General features: G+C 63.4%; 1 protein-coding gene across 2 annotated transcripts in view; it reads right to left on the bottom strand.

The window, feature by feature from the left end:
* The window catches only part of KIF9 (kinesin family member 9), a 32,684-nt gene continuing 20,146 nt past the window's right edge, over positions 1-12,538 (bottom strand). For both annotated transcript variants that reach the window (XM_059664933.1, XM_059664932.1), the window contains 11 exons: positions 9,072-9,140; positions 8,391-8,495; positions 7,360-7,415; positions 7,016-7,106; positions 6,437-6,570; positions 5,228-5,419; positions 3,948-4,162; positions 2,317-2,493; positions 1,693-1,808; positions 1,186-1,290; positions 1-595 (listed from right to left, as the gene is read on the bottom strand). In XM_059664933.1, coding sequence (XP_059520916.1) covers positions 545-595; positions 1,186-1,290; positions 1,693-1,808; positions 2,317-2,493; positions 3,948-4,162; positions 5,228-5,419; positions 6,437-6,570; positions 7,016-7,106; positions 7,360-7,415; positions 8,391-8,495; positions 9,072-9,140 — 1,311 coding nt within the window. In that variant the 3' untranslated portion in view covers positions 1-544. The remainder of the gene's footprint in view (positions 596-1,185; positions 1,291-1,692; positions 1,809-2,316; positions 2,494-3,947; positions 4,163-5,227; positions 5,420-6,436; positions 6,571-7,015; positions 7,107-7,359; positions 7,416-8,390; positions 8,496-9,071; positions 9,141-12,538) is intronic.

Genomic DNA, 12,538 nt, shown 5'->3' with positions numbered 1-12,538 from the left:
TCGGCTGCTGGCTTCATGCAGGGCTGCTCTCGCTCCGGCTCTTGACATTTTGAGATGGAACGTTCCTTGCAGCCATTTCTACCTGCCCGTCCTCTCTGGCTGCGGAGGGGGGAGGGCCTCTGCCTCATGGCTCGGCTGCAGAGAGGGTGCCCTGCGCGGAGGGGGCTGAGAGCAGCGCCTTCGGCCACCGTGACCCCCGGGTGTCCCTGCAGGGAAGGATTGGCTGCCACGGAGCCCGGCTCAGCTACTCGCTCTTGTTCTCACTGAAGACGCCGCTCTGACCCCACCTGTAGGCAAGACAGCCTCCCAGCAGGAAATAAGCACACGCTCCAGACGATAAGCCGTTTTATCTGGTCCCTGCATATGAGACAGTGAATCGAAACCAGAGGCGTCCTGTGAAGATGAGCCCCCTCTGGGGGATGTCCCTCCTGGCAGGCCGGCCGCTGCGTGTCCTCTGGGCTGGGCCAGCCTGGAGCCGACTGGCCGGACCGGGCGGGTGGTGGGCAGCTCCCCTGGAGCAGGCAGGGGGCGCTGCGAGGAGCCCCTACTTCCTCTGTGCCTTCGGAAGGCCCAGCGTGGATTTCAAGTAGCTGTGCTGGACACAGAGAAGGGAAGGAGGGATTGGTTAGGGCTCAGAAGCCACCCACCTGCATCCCCCGTCATTCCTCCTGCCAGCGAGGACGTATGCGCACATACACACGCACACACATGCACACACATGCACACACGCGCGCACACACATACATGTGCGCGCGCGCGCGCACACACACACACACTAAGGTGCGTCCTGGACTTAGAGGCTCCTCTTGCTCTCGGGGGCCATCACCACGTAAGAGGGTGCGGGGCACCCGCACTGCAGCACCACCACCGTCTGATGGTGGAGATGGCCACTCGGTGACTAACGGGTGAGGAGTGTGGGGAGCGCATCCAGCACGGATGCACCGGGCAGAGGGGTGATTCACAGGATGGTCAGCGCTCACAGCCGTGTCCAGGCCTGGCCACAGCCTGTGGACTTCACTGGGCGGCCCGGGACTCCAGCCGGGGAGACAGCCGCTGCCTCTGGGTGATGGCTCCCGAGTTGGCTGCTCCTCCCGGCCTCTGCAGTGGGGAGTATGATCCTGGGGGGGGGCGGGTGCTAGTGACGGGGTCCGAGGCCCCGCCTCCTGGAGCCATGAGCCGAGTTACCTTCTGTTCTCTCTTGACCTTGGCGTTGTAGAAGGAGATGGACTCCGGGCCCTCGGGCAGCATGTCCTGCTGCAGCTGGCTGAACTTGTCCTGGTCGTCTTCTCCCTGGGGGCCCAACTCAAGGTTGTCCTCCAGCCTGGCATGGTCAGGATGCGCCCTGCCAGGGCCCGTGGTGGGCATGAGGGCGGCCCCTGGCTGGGCTGGCAAATGCCCCCCTGTGGCAGCTCACACGCTCAGGCCCTGTCTGCCAGCGTCATCACAGATGCCCTGTAACTGCCCCCTGGGCAGGACGAGCCACCCGAGAGGGTGGCCGCAGCAAGGGGTATCATCTGTGTGCCCACCCTCGGTCACTGGGTAGAGACCTGTGGCTTCCCACCTGCCTGGGCAGCCGTGGGAGCGGCTGGGAGCAGCCCACACGTGCCACGTTTGTGGGGAGAAAAGGGCAAAGCACCAGAGGCACTGCCCACTGCCCACTCCCCTCACCCACCCCCGACGGGGGCCCCTCACCAGAGACACAATCCTGCTGACAGGCACCATGCCTGGCCGGATGCTGCTGCCCGGCTTCAGGGCCGCCTGCATGTCCTCGGGGATGAAGAAGGACTCGTTGTACCAGATTTCAAATTCTGCGCGGAGGAGGGGCCAGCACTGAGGCTGCAGGCAAAGGCTGTGTGCTCATCAGAGGCTCCCCCTGCCACTTCCTGCTCCACGGTCTCCCTCGCCCATCTCTGTCTCCTGCCCCCAAATCCTATAAACGAACTTCTGAGGGCCCTGCCCTACCCCTGCCTCTGCCAGAGAGAAGCTGCTTCTTTTCTCAGACCCATGGTTTGTTTTTATTTATTTTTAAATAGATACGTTATTGATTTCAGAGAGGAAGGGAGAGAGAGAGAGACATCCATGATGAGAGAGAATCATGGATCGGCTGCCTCCTGCACGGCCCCCACTGGGGATCGAGCCCACAACCCAGGCATGTGCTCCGACTGGGACTCCAACCGTGACCTCCTAGTTCATGGGTCCCTGCTCAACCCCTGAGTCACACCAGCTGGGCCAGAGAGAAGCTTAGATGCTGCTTCTAGAACCCAGGTCTGCGGGTCCCGGAACTCCGATGGCCGCCACCCTTCCCAGACCGCACACCTGTGAGCAGGCGGTGGCGACACTGGTCCACCAGGTGCTGGCAGTACTGGATCTCAGCCCTCAGGTCACGAAGGTCCTGGTACTCTGCACGGTACTGCTTCTTGAGGTCTTTGAGCTTCAGGATCAGCAGGAACTCCTCCTCATCGATGATGATCAGCCCCTTCTTCTCATACTCACCTGTGGAGGGAGGGAGGCAGCGTGAGGTGCCACCTGTGCTGAGGGAGGGAGGCAGGTGGTCCAGAGAGAGGGGAGAGCTGGCCAAGCACAAGACAGGAGACCAGGAAGGCCGGGCACTGCGTGCGGTGGGCAGAGCACTGGGAGGCCTGCTGCCAGGACACAGACCATGGGGAGAGGGAGCTCAGAGCAGGGCCACTTGGCATGTCCAGGACAAACGGGAGGGTCGCAGGGAAGTGGGTAGGAATGACCCATGTGCCACACACCGTGATCTTAAACCCCATCAATCAAGAATACTCAGGCCCCGACCGGTGTGGCTCAGTGGATAGAGCGTCGGCCTGCGGACTGGAGGGTCCCGGGTTCGATTCCGGTCAGGGGCATGTACCTGGGTTGCGGGCACATCCCCAGTGGGGAGTGTGCAGGAGGTGGCTGGTCGATGTTTCTCTCTCATCAATGTTTCTAACTCTCTCTCTCCCTTCCTCTCTGTAAAAAATCAATAAAATATATGGGAAAAAATGTTTTAAAAAATACTCAGTAGCATCTCAATATATGGCATTTATTGTGCGACTAATCACTGAAATCCTTAGGCTCAGCTGGATGGGCAGCAGCTGCCTCTGGGGGTGGGTGCCGTTCCCGCCCAGAATCCGGGCCTGACTCTTCAGCAGACCAAGTTTAGGGGCCTCCGGCGCCAGTCCCGCTGATGTCCCGTGGGCTCGCCCTGGCCTCCCTACACTGCCTCTTGCGCTTGGCGGGCGGCCGGCGGCCGCAGGGGCTGGGCCTGCAACCACAGCCCGCGCCTCCACGCACGGCCCTCCGGGCGTGGGAGCCCACGTTCCAGATGGTCTCCTGGTGACTGGAGATTCATCAGCCGCCTCCTTGTTAGAGACGATGGGACGTCTGACCCTATCGAGGGGCTGTCAGAGGCTCCGCGAGAGGAGTCAGCTGTGCTCTTAGCATCTGCTCCACGCAGCCTCTCTGGACGGACCTGAAGCTCCGTCAGCTCCTTGAGGATCGATGGGTTAAGGGAAATAACGTGTCTGTCAGCCGCTCACCTGGCTGTCCACTGCCCGCAGCACACGCGCGTGCGGCCGGGGGCGGGTGTGGGCAGTGTCTACCGGTGGGACCAGGGCGCCAGGTCAGGGTGCCCACGTGGGGGGCCCTGCTCTCTGAGCCTGATGGCCCCTCACTACCTGCCTTAGGAGACGGGTCCTTGCCAAGCCAGGACGGCGCGGGGGTTGCGCGAGGAATGTCTCCGTGACAGTGAATCCTTGGCCCTCTGCTCGGCCCCTTCTCATTGCTCCTCCATTTCCTCTTGGCCAGCACCCCACCGCCATCAGACCCAGGGACCTGACGGGGTCACCAGCCCCCCTCCACGTGGGAAGCCGGCTCCCAAGGCTGCCCCGCTCGGAGCAGCGTGACTCCGACCCCACAGGCCCCGCACCTTCCCGCCGCGTCACCTTGCTTCTCCCGCAGGGACCTCTGGGCACTCAGCCCCTCCTTGGTGACGTCGATCTCCCTCTTGATGGCGTTGATGCGCTGCGTGGTCTCACTGGCCCTTTTCCTCCGCTCGTTCAAGATGGACTTGTTCTCTTTGAAGATGCGGTTGATCTCACTACCTCGCTCGTTCTTAAAGTCCTCAAAGGCCACAGGCTTGGAGGGCGGGGTGCTGGGCCTGAAGGTGGGGGAGGGCGGGGCAGCTGTCTTGGGCCACCAGGTCCTGCACCTGCCTCCCCTGGGGCCTTGGCAGCAGGAAGGCCCGGCTTCCTTCCTGGGCACCGCCTCCCCCAGACGGAGCCAGACGGGGGGCGGGGGGGGGGCACGACACCAATCCCTCCTCTGTGTCACTCGCACACAAGGCGCGTGACAGCGGCGCAGCACGAGGGGATGCAGAACAAACAGAAACCAAAGCGAACCCCGCTCTGCTGAACCTCCTTCAGGATTGCTTTGAGGGGTTTTTAAACGCTGGAGGTCATGCGGCATGAATAATTTTACATCTTTTTTTTCCCTCAGAAGCATTCTTTCACGCTATTAAACTCTCTCTGAGAACTCCAGTTAAGGAGAGGTGAGATTCAGTGCTGGGGGGAGAAAGGACTTGTCTGCACCTCCCGTGCCGGGAGGGACGGAGGGAAGGAGAGAAAGCCGGCACACCAAGAAACGGGCAGTCACAGGTGAGCTGTGAGTCAGGGCGTGGCCGGTATAGTTCTTCCAGCTCCTCCGAGTGTCTGGACGTGGTCACGCGGGGGGGGGGGGGGGGGGGAGTGTTCACGCACGTCCTCGCACACCCCCAGGGAGATGAAAATCCCCTCAGAGCCTCTCCCTGGTGCCAGCGGTTAGGTGTTTGGTTTTGCTTTTCCAGTTGGCGCAATGGCCACCTTCTGCGTAAACCTCTGTCCAGATGGCTGGTTATTTCCTCAGGGCAGGTTCCTGAGAGCTCACTCCCTCGCTCACCGAGGAGAGGAACCGTGTGGCTGGAGGAAGGGGTCTACTACCTGGGAAAGTTTTTGCTTTCTGAGTCATTACTTATTCCAAAAATATGTAAACTTAATCCTAAAATGGTTGCCACTCGGAGGGTCTCATGAGCCCGTGCGTGGACCCTCTGCAGGTGCCGCCTGCGGCCTCCTCCGGGCTGTGCGCCGGGGCCGGCCTGTCACCCGGCCTTCTCTGCCGGGGCTCCACATGCGGAGGATCACACTCTGGTCTGGGGGGATCTGGGCCGGGGCTCGCGTTAGGCGGTCACCTGGGTGGGCGGGGCTCCTCCTTGGGGGAGTCCGAGGGGAGGGTCTCGATGTTGGAGGTCTCCCGGTCTCGCAGAATCATGTCCTTGACGTCCCCCTCCTTGGAGAGCAGGGTCAGCTGGGTCTTGGAGGTGGAAACATCCATATCCTTGCCGCTCACAGGGCTGCTGCCACCATCCTTTTTTGCTGGGGAGCTGGAAGGAGAGGGTGGAGCCTCAGGGCTCAGGCCTGGGGAGGGGGGGTCGACTCTGCAGTCAGTGTTGGGCCACATCCTTTCACAAGTGATCGTCCCAGTAACAAGGGGCGGCATTCACTCACTCATCCTCACAGCAACTCCTTCGACAGTGATGCTGTTATTATTATTACTATTCCACTTTATTCTTAAAACAATTTTATTTATTGATTTGAGAGAGGGGGGAGAGAGAGAGGGAGAGAGAGAGAGAGAGGAAGGGAGAGAGGGAGAGAGAGGGAGAGAAGAAAAGAATAAAACCCATCGATGTGTTTCCCACTCACTCATTCATACATTCATTGGCTGATTCTTGGCTGTGCCCTGACCGGGGATCGAACCTGCAACCTTAGCGTGTCAGCGATGCTGTAACCTGGCAGGGCTTGTTGTTCCCGTTTCAGGGATGGGAAAGCGAGGCACAGAGAGGCTCACGCTGACACAAGGGGAGGGGCCCCGGGGATGAGAAAGGTGGGGAGTGAGGAGGTGAGTGGGTGCAGCCATCCCCTCCAGACCTGCGCTCCTGCCTGCCTCTCCACAGCACACACGGGGCTGAATGCTGAACCCTGACCCCCTCCCCACCTTGCACCCACAGAGGAGTCTGGCCTGAGTGGTGAGTGGGGTTTGGGGTGGTGTGAGTGCGTCAGCTGGTCGCGGAGGACTCTGTTGGGAGGTGGGGTTTGACATGAAGTAGCGGAGGGCAAATGCCCGCCCCGCGTCTCGCCTGAACTCTGCTAGACTCAGCGGAAGTGTGACCTTGGACGTGACTCCCCCTCCCTGGGCCTCAGTTCCCCCATCTGTGACACGGAGGCACTGGCTCCCCGCTCGTGGGGCGGCTGTGCGGTGAGGGGACCATATGTCGCTGGTGTTGGCAGCAGTGACACGCACTGTGGCCACAGAGTAGCGAGACCAGAGGGAGGGGGACAGGCAGCCGCCGCCAGCCCGGGAGGGCCAGGTGCGAGCGCAGGGCAGCAGGGCAGTCGCTCACCTGAGCTGCTCTTTCAGTGTCCTCCTGGACTTGGTTTTCTTCCCGGGTTTGCTAGAGTAAGAGGCAACCCCAAGTCCAAAGCCTTGTCCGTCAGACTCACCCACCAGGTGGCCGTCAGCATCCATCAGCCCTGCCTGGAGAGAGGCCAGCGCGGGGGCAAAGGTCAGGCTACGGGTTTGTCCCGGCCTTTCGGGGACACAGGTGTGCGTGGGCCGAAGGCTCGGGTGGGCACGTGCAGCCCACAGCAGGCGGCGGCTGCCAGCCTCAGGCCGTGCCCCGCGCGCCTGTCTCCTCCCCACGGCCCCCTCTGGCGTTCGGTCCCCGGCCCGGGGATCCTCAGGCCTTTCCCCGCCCAGCTGCAGGAACTGTCCTGTTCACCATTCGCTTCGTCTCCCGTTCCGGAGGCCCCTGCGAGCCACACGAGGCTGACCTTGCCTCGGTCACCCCACACTCGTCCTGCTGATCCCATCTGTTCCCACCCTCCATGGGCTTCCAGGCAGGACACCTGCTGCCTCTGGAAAGGTCTTGGGAGAGGGAGACCGGACGCGAGTGCTGCCAGCAAGAGGCAGCCGTGCGTACCTTCTGGACAGCAGAAATGGCCGCAAAGTCGTTCTTGTCTATGAGGGTGTACTTGCGGCGCAAAGCGGCTTCCACCTCCTGCTCCTGTTGGCTGGGGAGAGAGTGAGAAAGAGCGGGTGCGTCCTGCAGGCAGAGGTTCGGGTGTGGCCCCGCGGGAAGGAGCCGGGCCCTCACCGTCAACCAGACCCGACAGGAGCAGCTCACCTGGGCCTGGGTCCCCAGGGTGCACCCACGGCCAAGCCCCCACCCGCAGAGGATGCACTCGCCTGGGAGAGGCAGGGGGTGTGCTTGGAGGCGGAGTCACCCCCCCCATGAAGGAGTCGGTGGGCAGGGGGGCCCCTTACATCAGAACCACCCGGAACTGGTTGAACACCTCCTGGATCTGTCTGAGGTTGATGATCTGGAGAGGAGAGAACGAGGCAGGGCTAGGCCTTGGCACCGGGGCCCGGGCGGTGTCTGTCAGCGCCAACGCCAGGGCCTGGGCTGACCAGGGACCATCTGCCTCGAGAGCAGGACGTCTGCAAACTGCCTCTCCGCACCAGGCAGCGCAGCCCGCGCGGACGGGGGCACCTGGTCACTCGTTTCCAAGACAGTGTTTTCTGAGCTAGACACCCGTTTCTAAGGGAATCTCCATAAACCACAACGGCTCTAGTTTGGAAATACTCAGGAAAGTCGTTCTATGAAGCGTGCGGTCCTCAGCTCCCCCGCTTCCTAGAGGCCCCATTCTGCGCCTTCCTGTGGGTGCAGACACACCCACACCTGTGGCTGGAGGAGGCCGCCTCCCTCTGGACCCTGACCCACAAGCAGTGCCCTTGACGGGGGTCGGTCTGGGGCTGCCCTGGCCGGGGAGGCGGGTCTGCAGGCAGCTCCCGTGAAGAGCTGGCCGCCTGCGCTGCGGCAACAGTGCATCCCCGAGGGCCCTTCCGCGTGGCCGGCCTCCCTCCTGGGCCCACCCGCCTGGGTCTGCCTGCGGACAGTCAGCGTGGCCACCGTCCTTGACCGGCCTGTTCCACCTCCGCAGCAGCACTGTGGAGCCCGGCTGAGGCCCCTTCCCCGCTAACTAGGTGAGGCGACCGGGTACCGAGGTCACGCGGCAAGGAGACGTGTGGCTGGGGTGCGACCGGGCTGCCTGGCTGCAGGCCCGCTTGGTCCAGGGATGGATTGCATCCTGTGTGCTAGACGTTCAGGTTGCTGGCCACTGGGCGGGGCACCCACAGCCTGGTCACCCTGAACCTGGAAGCTGAGGCCTCGGTGGCTGAAGGGACTCTGAGATCGGGGTCCCCCCCACGCCCACTGCACCCTCAGGGGAGGTGCCAGGGCCAGCACAGCGGACGCCGGGTCGGACACGAGTGGGTCCTGAGGAGAGGCTCCTTACATCGATCTCGTCCAGTGCCCCGTCCAGGTACCGCCGCACCTGGGAGTTGATCTCGGCGATCTGGACCTCATCCATGGGGTCGTAGTTCACATGGGAGCGGTTGGCCTTGGAGGAGGAGGCAGAACATCAGCTGCGGTGCTGAGCCCACGGGGGCGGCAGGGGGCAGCCTAAGAACCAGCACGGGAGCCTGGGCACCTCCTGGCCACCAAGCCAGCCCCACCCTCTCTACCATCGGGCCTGTGGTCAGCAAGGGACAGCCGAGCCAGCGAGGGGAGGGGAGGCGCCCGGTACGAGCCTCTACTCCAAGCGAGGGGGTCTGCTGGCGGTTTCTAGGAGGAGGGCATGGGAGGGCGGTGTGGCCTCGGCCTCCCGGCCCCTCTGGACCTGAGCATCACCCAGGCAGGCCCCTGCACTCCTGGCTCCGTGCTGCTCCCCCCACACCCCAGCCTGCCCCACATCCCTGACCTTGACCCATCATGTCTGCCACGTACCCCAACCTGCTGGACTCCAGCCCCTTGTCCTCCTGCCGCCTGCCTGCCTCTGCTCCATGGCCATCAGACCCCCTCCCGCCAGGCATCCCTAGTCCCCCCAGTCTGTGTCCCCGAGTCTCCCTGACGACGTGGCCCCTGCCCATCTGGCCCCCGTGCACTCAGGCCTGCCCCCAGCCCCCTCGCCCCTTACCAGGCTGTCGTGGATGGCCAGCTCCTGCTTGAGCAGCACCAGCTCCTTCTCCAGGTTCTTGACCATCCGCTGCCAGGGAAGCATCGTGGGGCGGAGCGGGCAGTCAGAAGCCACGGCTTCTCCCCGTCAGCCCAGTCCCTGCCCTCCGTCAGCCCGCAGGCCCTTCCGTGGACTGATCCCGAGTCTGGGCAATTCCCTCCCCACGGGTGACTTTCCCCAACTGGGGTGAGTTTAGGGTTTGAGGGGCCTCGGCAGCCCCGGCAGAGGAGACTCAGAACAGAGTGAGCACCGGCACCCTGAGGGCCGCACCAAAACCCAACTCCCACCCTGGCTGGTGTGGCCCAGTGGGTAGAGCGTCGGCCTGCGGACTGAAAGGCCCCAGGTTCGATTCTGGTCAAGGGCACATGCCCGGGTTGCAGGGTCGATCCCCAGTGGGGAATGTGCAGGAGGCAGCCGATCCATGATTCTCTCTCATCATTGAGGTCTCTCTCCCCTTCCCTTCTTCTCTGAAATCAATAAAAATATATATTGTTAAAATGGCCACTGGAGGGAGCCCTTGGCAGCGGGATCCGGGACCCAACTGTGGCCAGTCCCCTGCCCGAGGGGGAGAACCTGGCGTCTGGGAAGCGACTGCTCCTTTGGGTGGGCTTACTCAGCGGGGAGGGGGGCCTGGCTGAGCTGCTGGGGGTCTCCGACTGGATGACTGTCCAATGTGACCTCTGGCCAACCAGGTGACACGGGGAAGTGGGCCATCTGCCCCGGGGGTCACCAGCCTCCAGGACACCCCCTCTTCCACTGACCAGGGAGAAGCTGCTTGGACGCAGGATGGAGCGGCAGACCCCACGGAATGGCCTGGCAGCACTCAGCTGGCCGACTGCCTTCGAGAAACCAGAGCGTTTCCTGGTGGAATGAACGCTGTGGACACAGCACAGACTCACATTCCCTGCCGGCCAAGCGCTTTCACCGTCACGCACGGAGGATGGCTCCGAGAGCTCTGTGTGAGCCAGCACAGGGCCGCACCAGGCCGCACCAGGCAGCACCGGGCCGCACCAGGCCGCACCGGGCAGCACCGGGCAGCACCGGGCAGCACCGGGCCGCACCGGGCAGCACCGGGCCGCACCGGGCCGCACCGGGCAGCACCGGGCCGCACCGGGCAGCACCAGGCCGGACCGGGCCGCACCGGGCCGGACCGGGCCGCACCGGGCCGCACCGGGCAGCACCGGGCAGCACACCGGGCAGCACACCAGGCAGCACACCGGGCAGCACCAGGCCGCACCGGGCAGCACCAGGCCGCACCGGGCAGCACACCAGGCAGCACCAGGCCGCACCGGGCAGCACACCAGGCCGCACCAGGCCGCACCGGGCAGCACCAGGCAGCACCGAGCAGCACATCAGGCAGCACACCAGGCAGCACCAGGCCGCACCGGGCAGCACACCAGGCAGCACCGGGCAGCACCGGGCAGCACACCAGGCCGCACCAGGCAGCACCGGGCAGCACACCAGGCCGCACCGGGCAGCACCGGGCAGCACACCAGGCCGCATCGGGCAACACCGGGCAGCGCACCAGGCCGCACCGGGCCGCACCGGGCAGCACACCAGGCCGCACCGGGCAGCACCGGGCAGCACACCAGGCCGCACCAGGCCGCACCGGGCAGCACCAGGCAGCACCGAGCAGCACATCAGGCAGCACACCAGGCAGCACCAGGCCGCACCGGGCAGCACACCAGGCAGCACCGGGCAGCACACCAGGCAGCACCGGGCAGCACACCAGGCCGCACCAGGCAGCACCGGGCAGCACACCAGGCCGCACCGGGCAGCACCAGGCAGCACACCAGGCCGCATCGGGCAACACCGGGCAGCGCACCAGGCCGCACCGGGCAGCACCGGGCAGCACACCAGGCCGCATCGGGCAGCACCGGGCAGCACACCAGACCGCACCGGGCCGCACCAGGCTGCACCGGGCAGCACACCAGGCCGCACCAGGCAGCACCGGGAAGCACACCAGGCAGCACCAGGCCTCACAGGGCAGCACCGGGCAGCACCAGGCAGCACTGGGCAGCACACCAGGCAGCACCGGGCAGCACCAGGCTGGCAGCTCTCAGCCGGGAAAGCTTCCCTGGAAAGTGGCGACCCCCCGACACCTGCAGGTGTGGCTCCTCGGCAGCGCAGCACCCTCATCTGCCGTCAACTCGAGCCCGAGGCTCACAGAACCGCAGCTGGACGGGGAGGTCAGCAGCCCAACCTCCCTCGCTCGCTGGTGATACCCCGAGGCCCAGCTGCTGGCGGAGGTGGATCCAGAGCCCAGCCTCCTGCCTCACAGCCAGGCCCAGCAGCCAGGGAAATCCGGAAGCTCTGCCACCGCCTCGCACACAGGTGTCAGCGGGGACAGAGGTCCTGGGAGCCACCTGAGGACGGGCTCATGGGAAAGGCGGCGGCAGAGCAGGTGTCCCCGGGGCTCTCAGCACTCAGGCTCATAAAGGAAGACGCTCATCCAGGGCCACAGCGCCGACTTCAGAACAGAAGTCACTTCCCAGAGCGTGAGGGTCCTCCCGGCAGGCACACGCCCACCGCCAGCTCACAGGCGGCCACGTGACCTCCTGAGCTAGAACTCCAAGTAACAAGAAAAATAAATGTAAAAAACATCAAGCCCCGGCCAGGTCCTGATTCGCCAAGGTTGTGGGTTCGATCCCAGTTAGGCACAGAGGGGACTCAATCAAGAAATGCATCAATGGGTGTAACAACGAATTAGTGTCTCTCTCCCTCTCTTTCTATAAATCAATTTTTAAAAACTTTAAAAATCAAAAACTTAGAGCTGCAGAAAAGGACAGAAAACAATGCCATGAAATGTAATTAGACCACCCCCAAGTCTGAATTTAACAGCATGCTGCCATACTGGCATGTGTGTGTGTGTGTGTTTAAAGAAATAAAACATTTCAGATAAATGTGAAGTCCCTGTGTGCCCCAGTCCAAGTCCATTCCCCCAGACACCCCAGGGGACCCTCCAGCCTCGTTTTCATCCGTCACTAGCGCACACACGCACACGCACACACACACACACACGGCACCCGCTGACAATGGTTGGACTTCTGTTTTACTTCGTGATGGTGCAAAGCGATGTGGTTCAGCAGAAACCAGCGAGGCTGAATGGCGACGTTGGGTAGGCTGAATGCATGTTCAACTCATGATATTTTCAACTTAAGACGGGTTCCTGACGTCGCCCCGTCGTCAGCCCAGGGGCATCTGTACCCGGAGTGATCGTCAGTCTCCTTTGCATGTTTTTATACTTGGAGTCGATGTCAGATGCGACCGTTCGGGCCGATGATCCAGGCTCAGGCCCCGGCTCTGGCTCCCTCTCTCCACATGTCGCCACCCCCCCGAAAGGTGACCGGTCACGTCCCCAACTGTTCACCAGGAGCAGGGAGAGCACTGTGCCCTGTTAATCTCTTTACACGCACCCCTGAGGTCTG

Source organism: Myotis daubentonii, chromosome 14, assembly GCF_963259705.1.
Source record: "Myotis daubentonii chromosome 14, mMyoDau2.1, whole genome shotgun sequence".
Taxonomy (NCBI): Eukaryota; Metazoa; Chordata; class Mammalia; order Chiroptera; family Vespertilionidae; genus Myotis; species Myotis daubentonii.
This window is presented reverse-complemented; position numbering and strand designations above follow the sequence as displayed.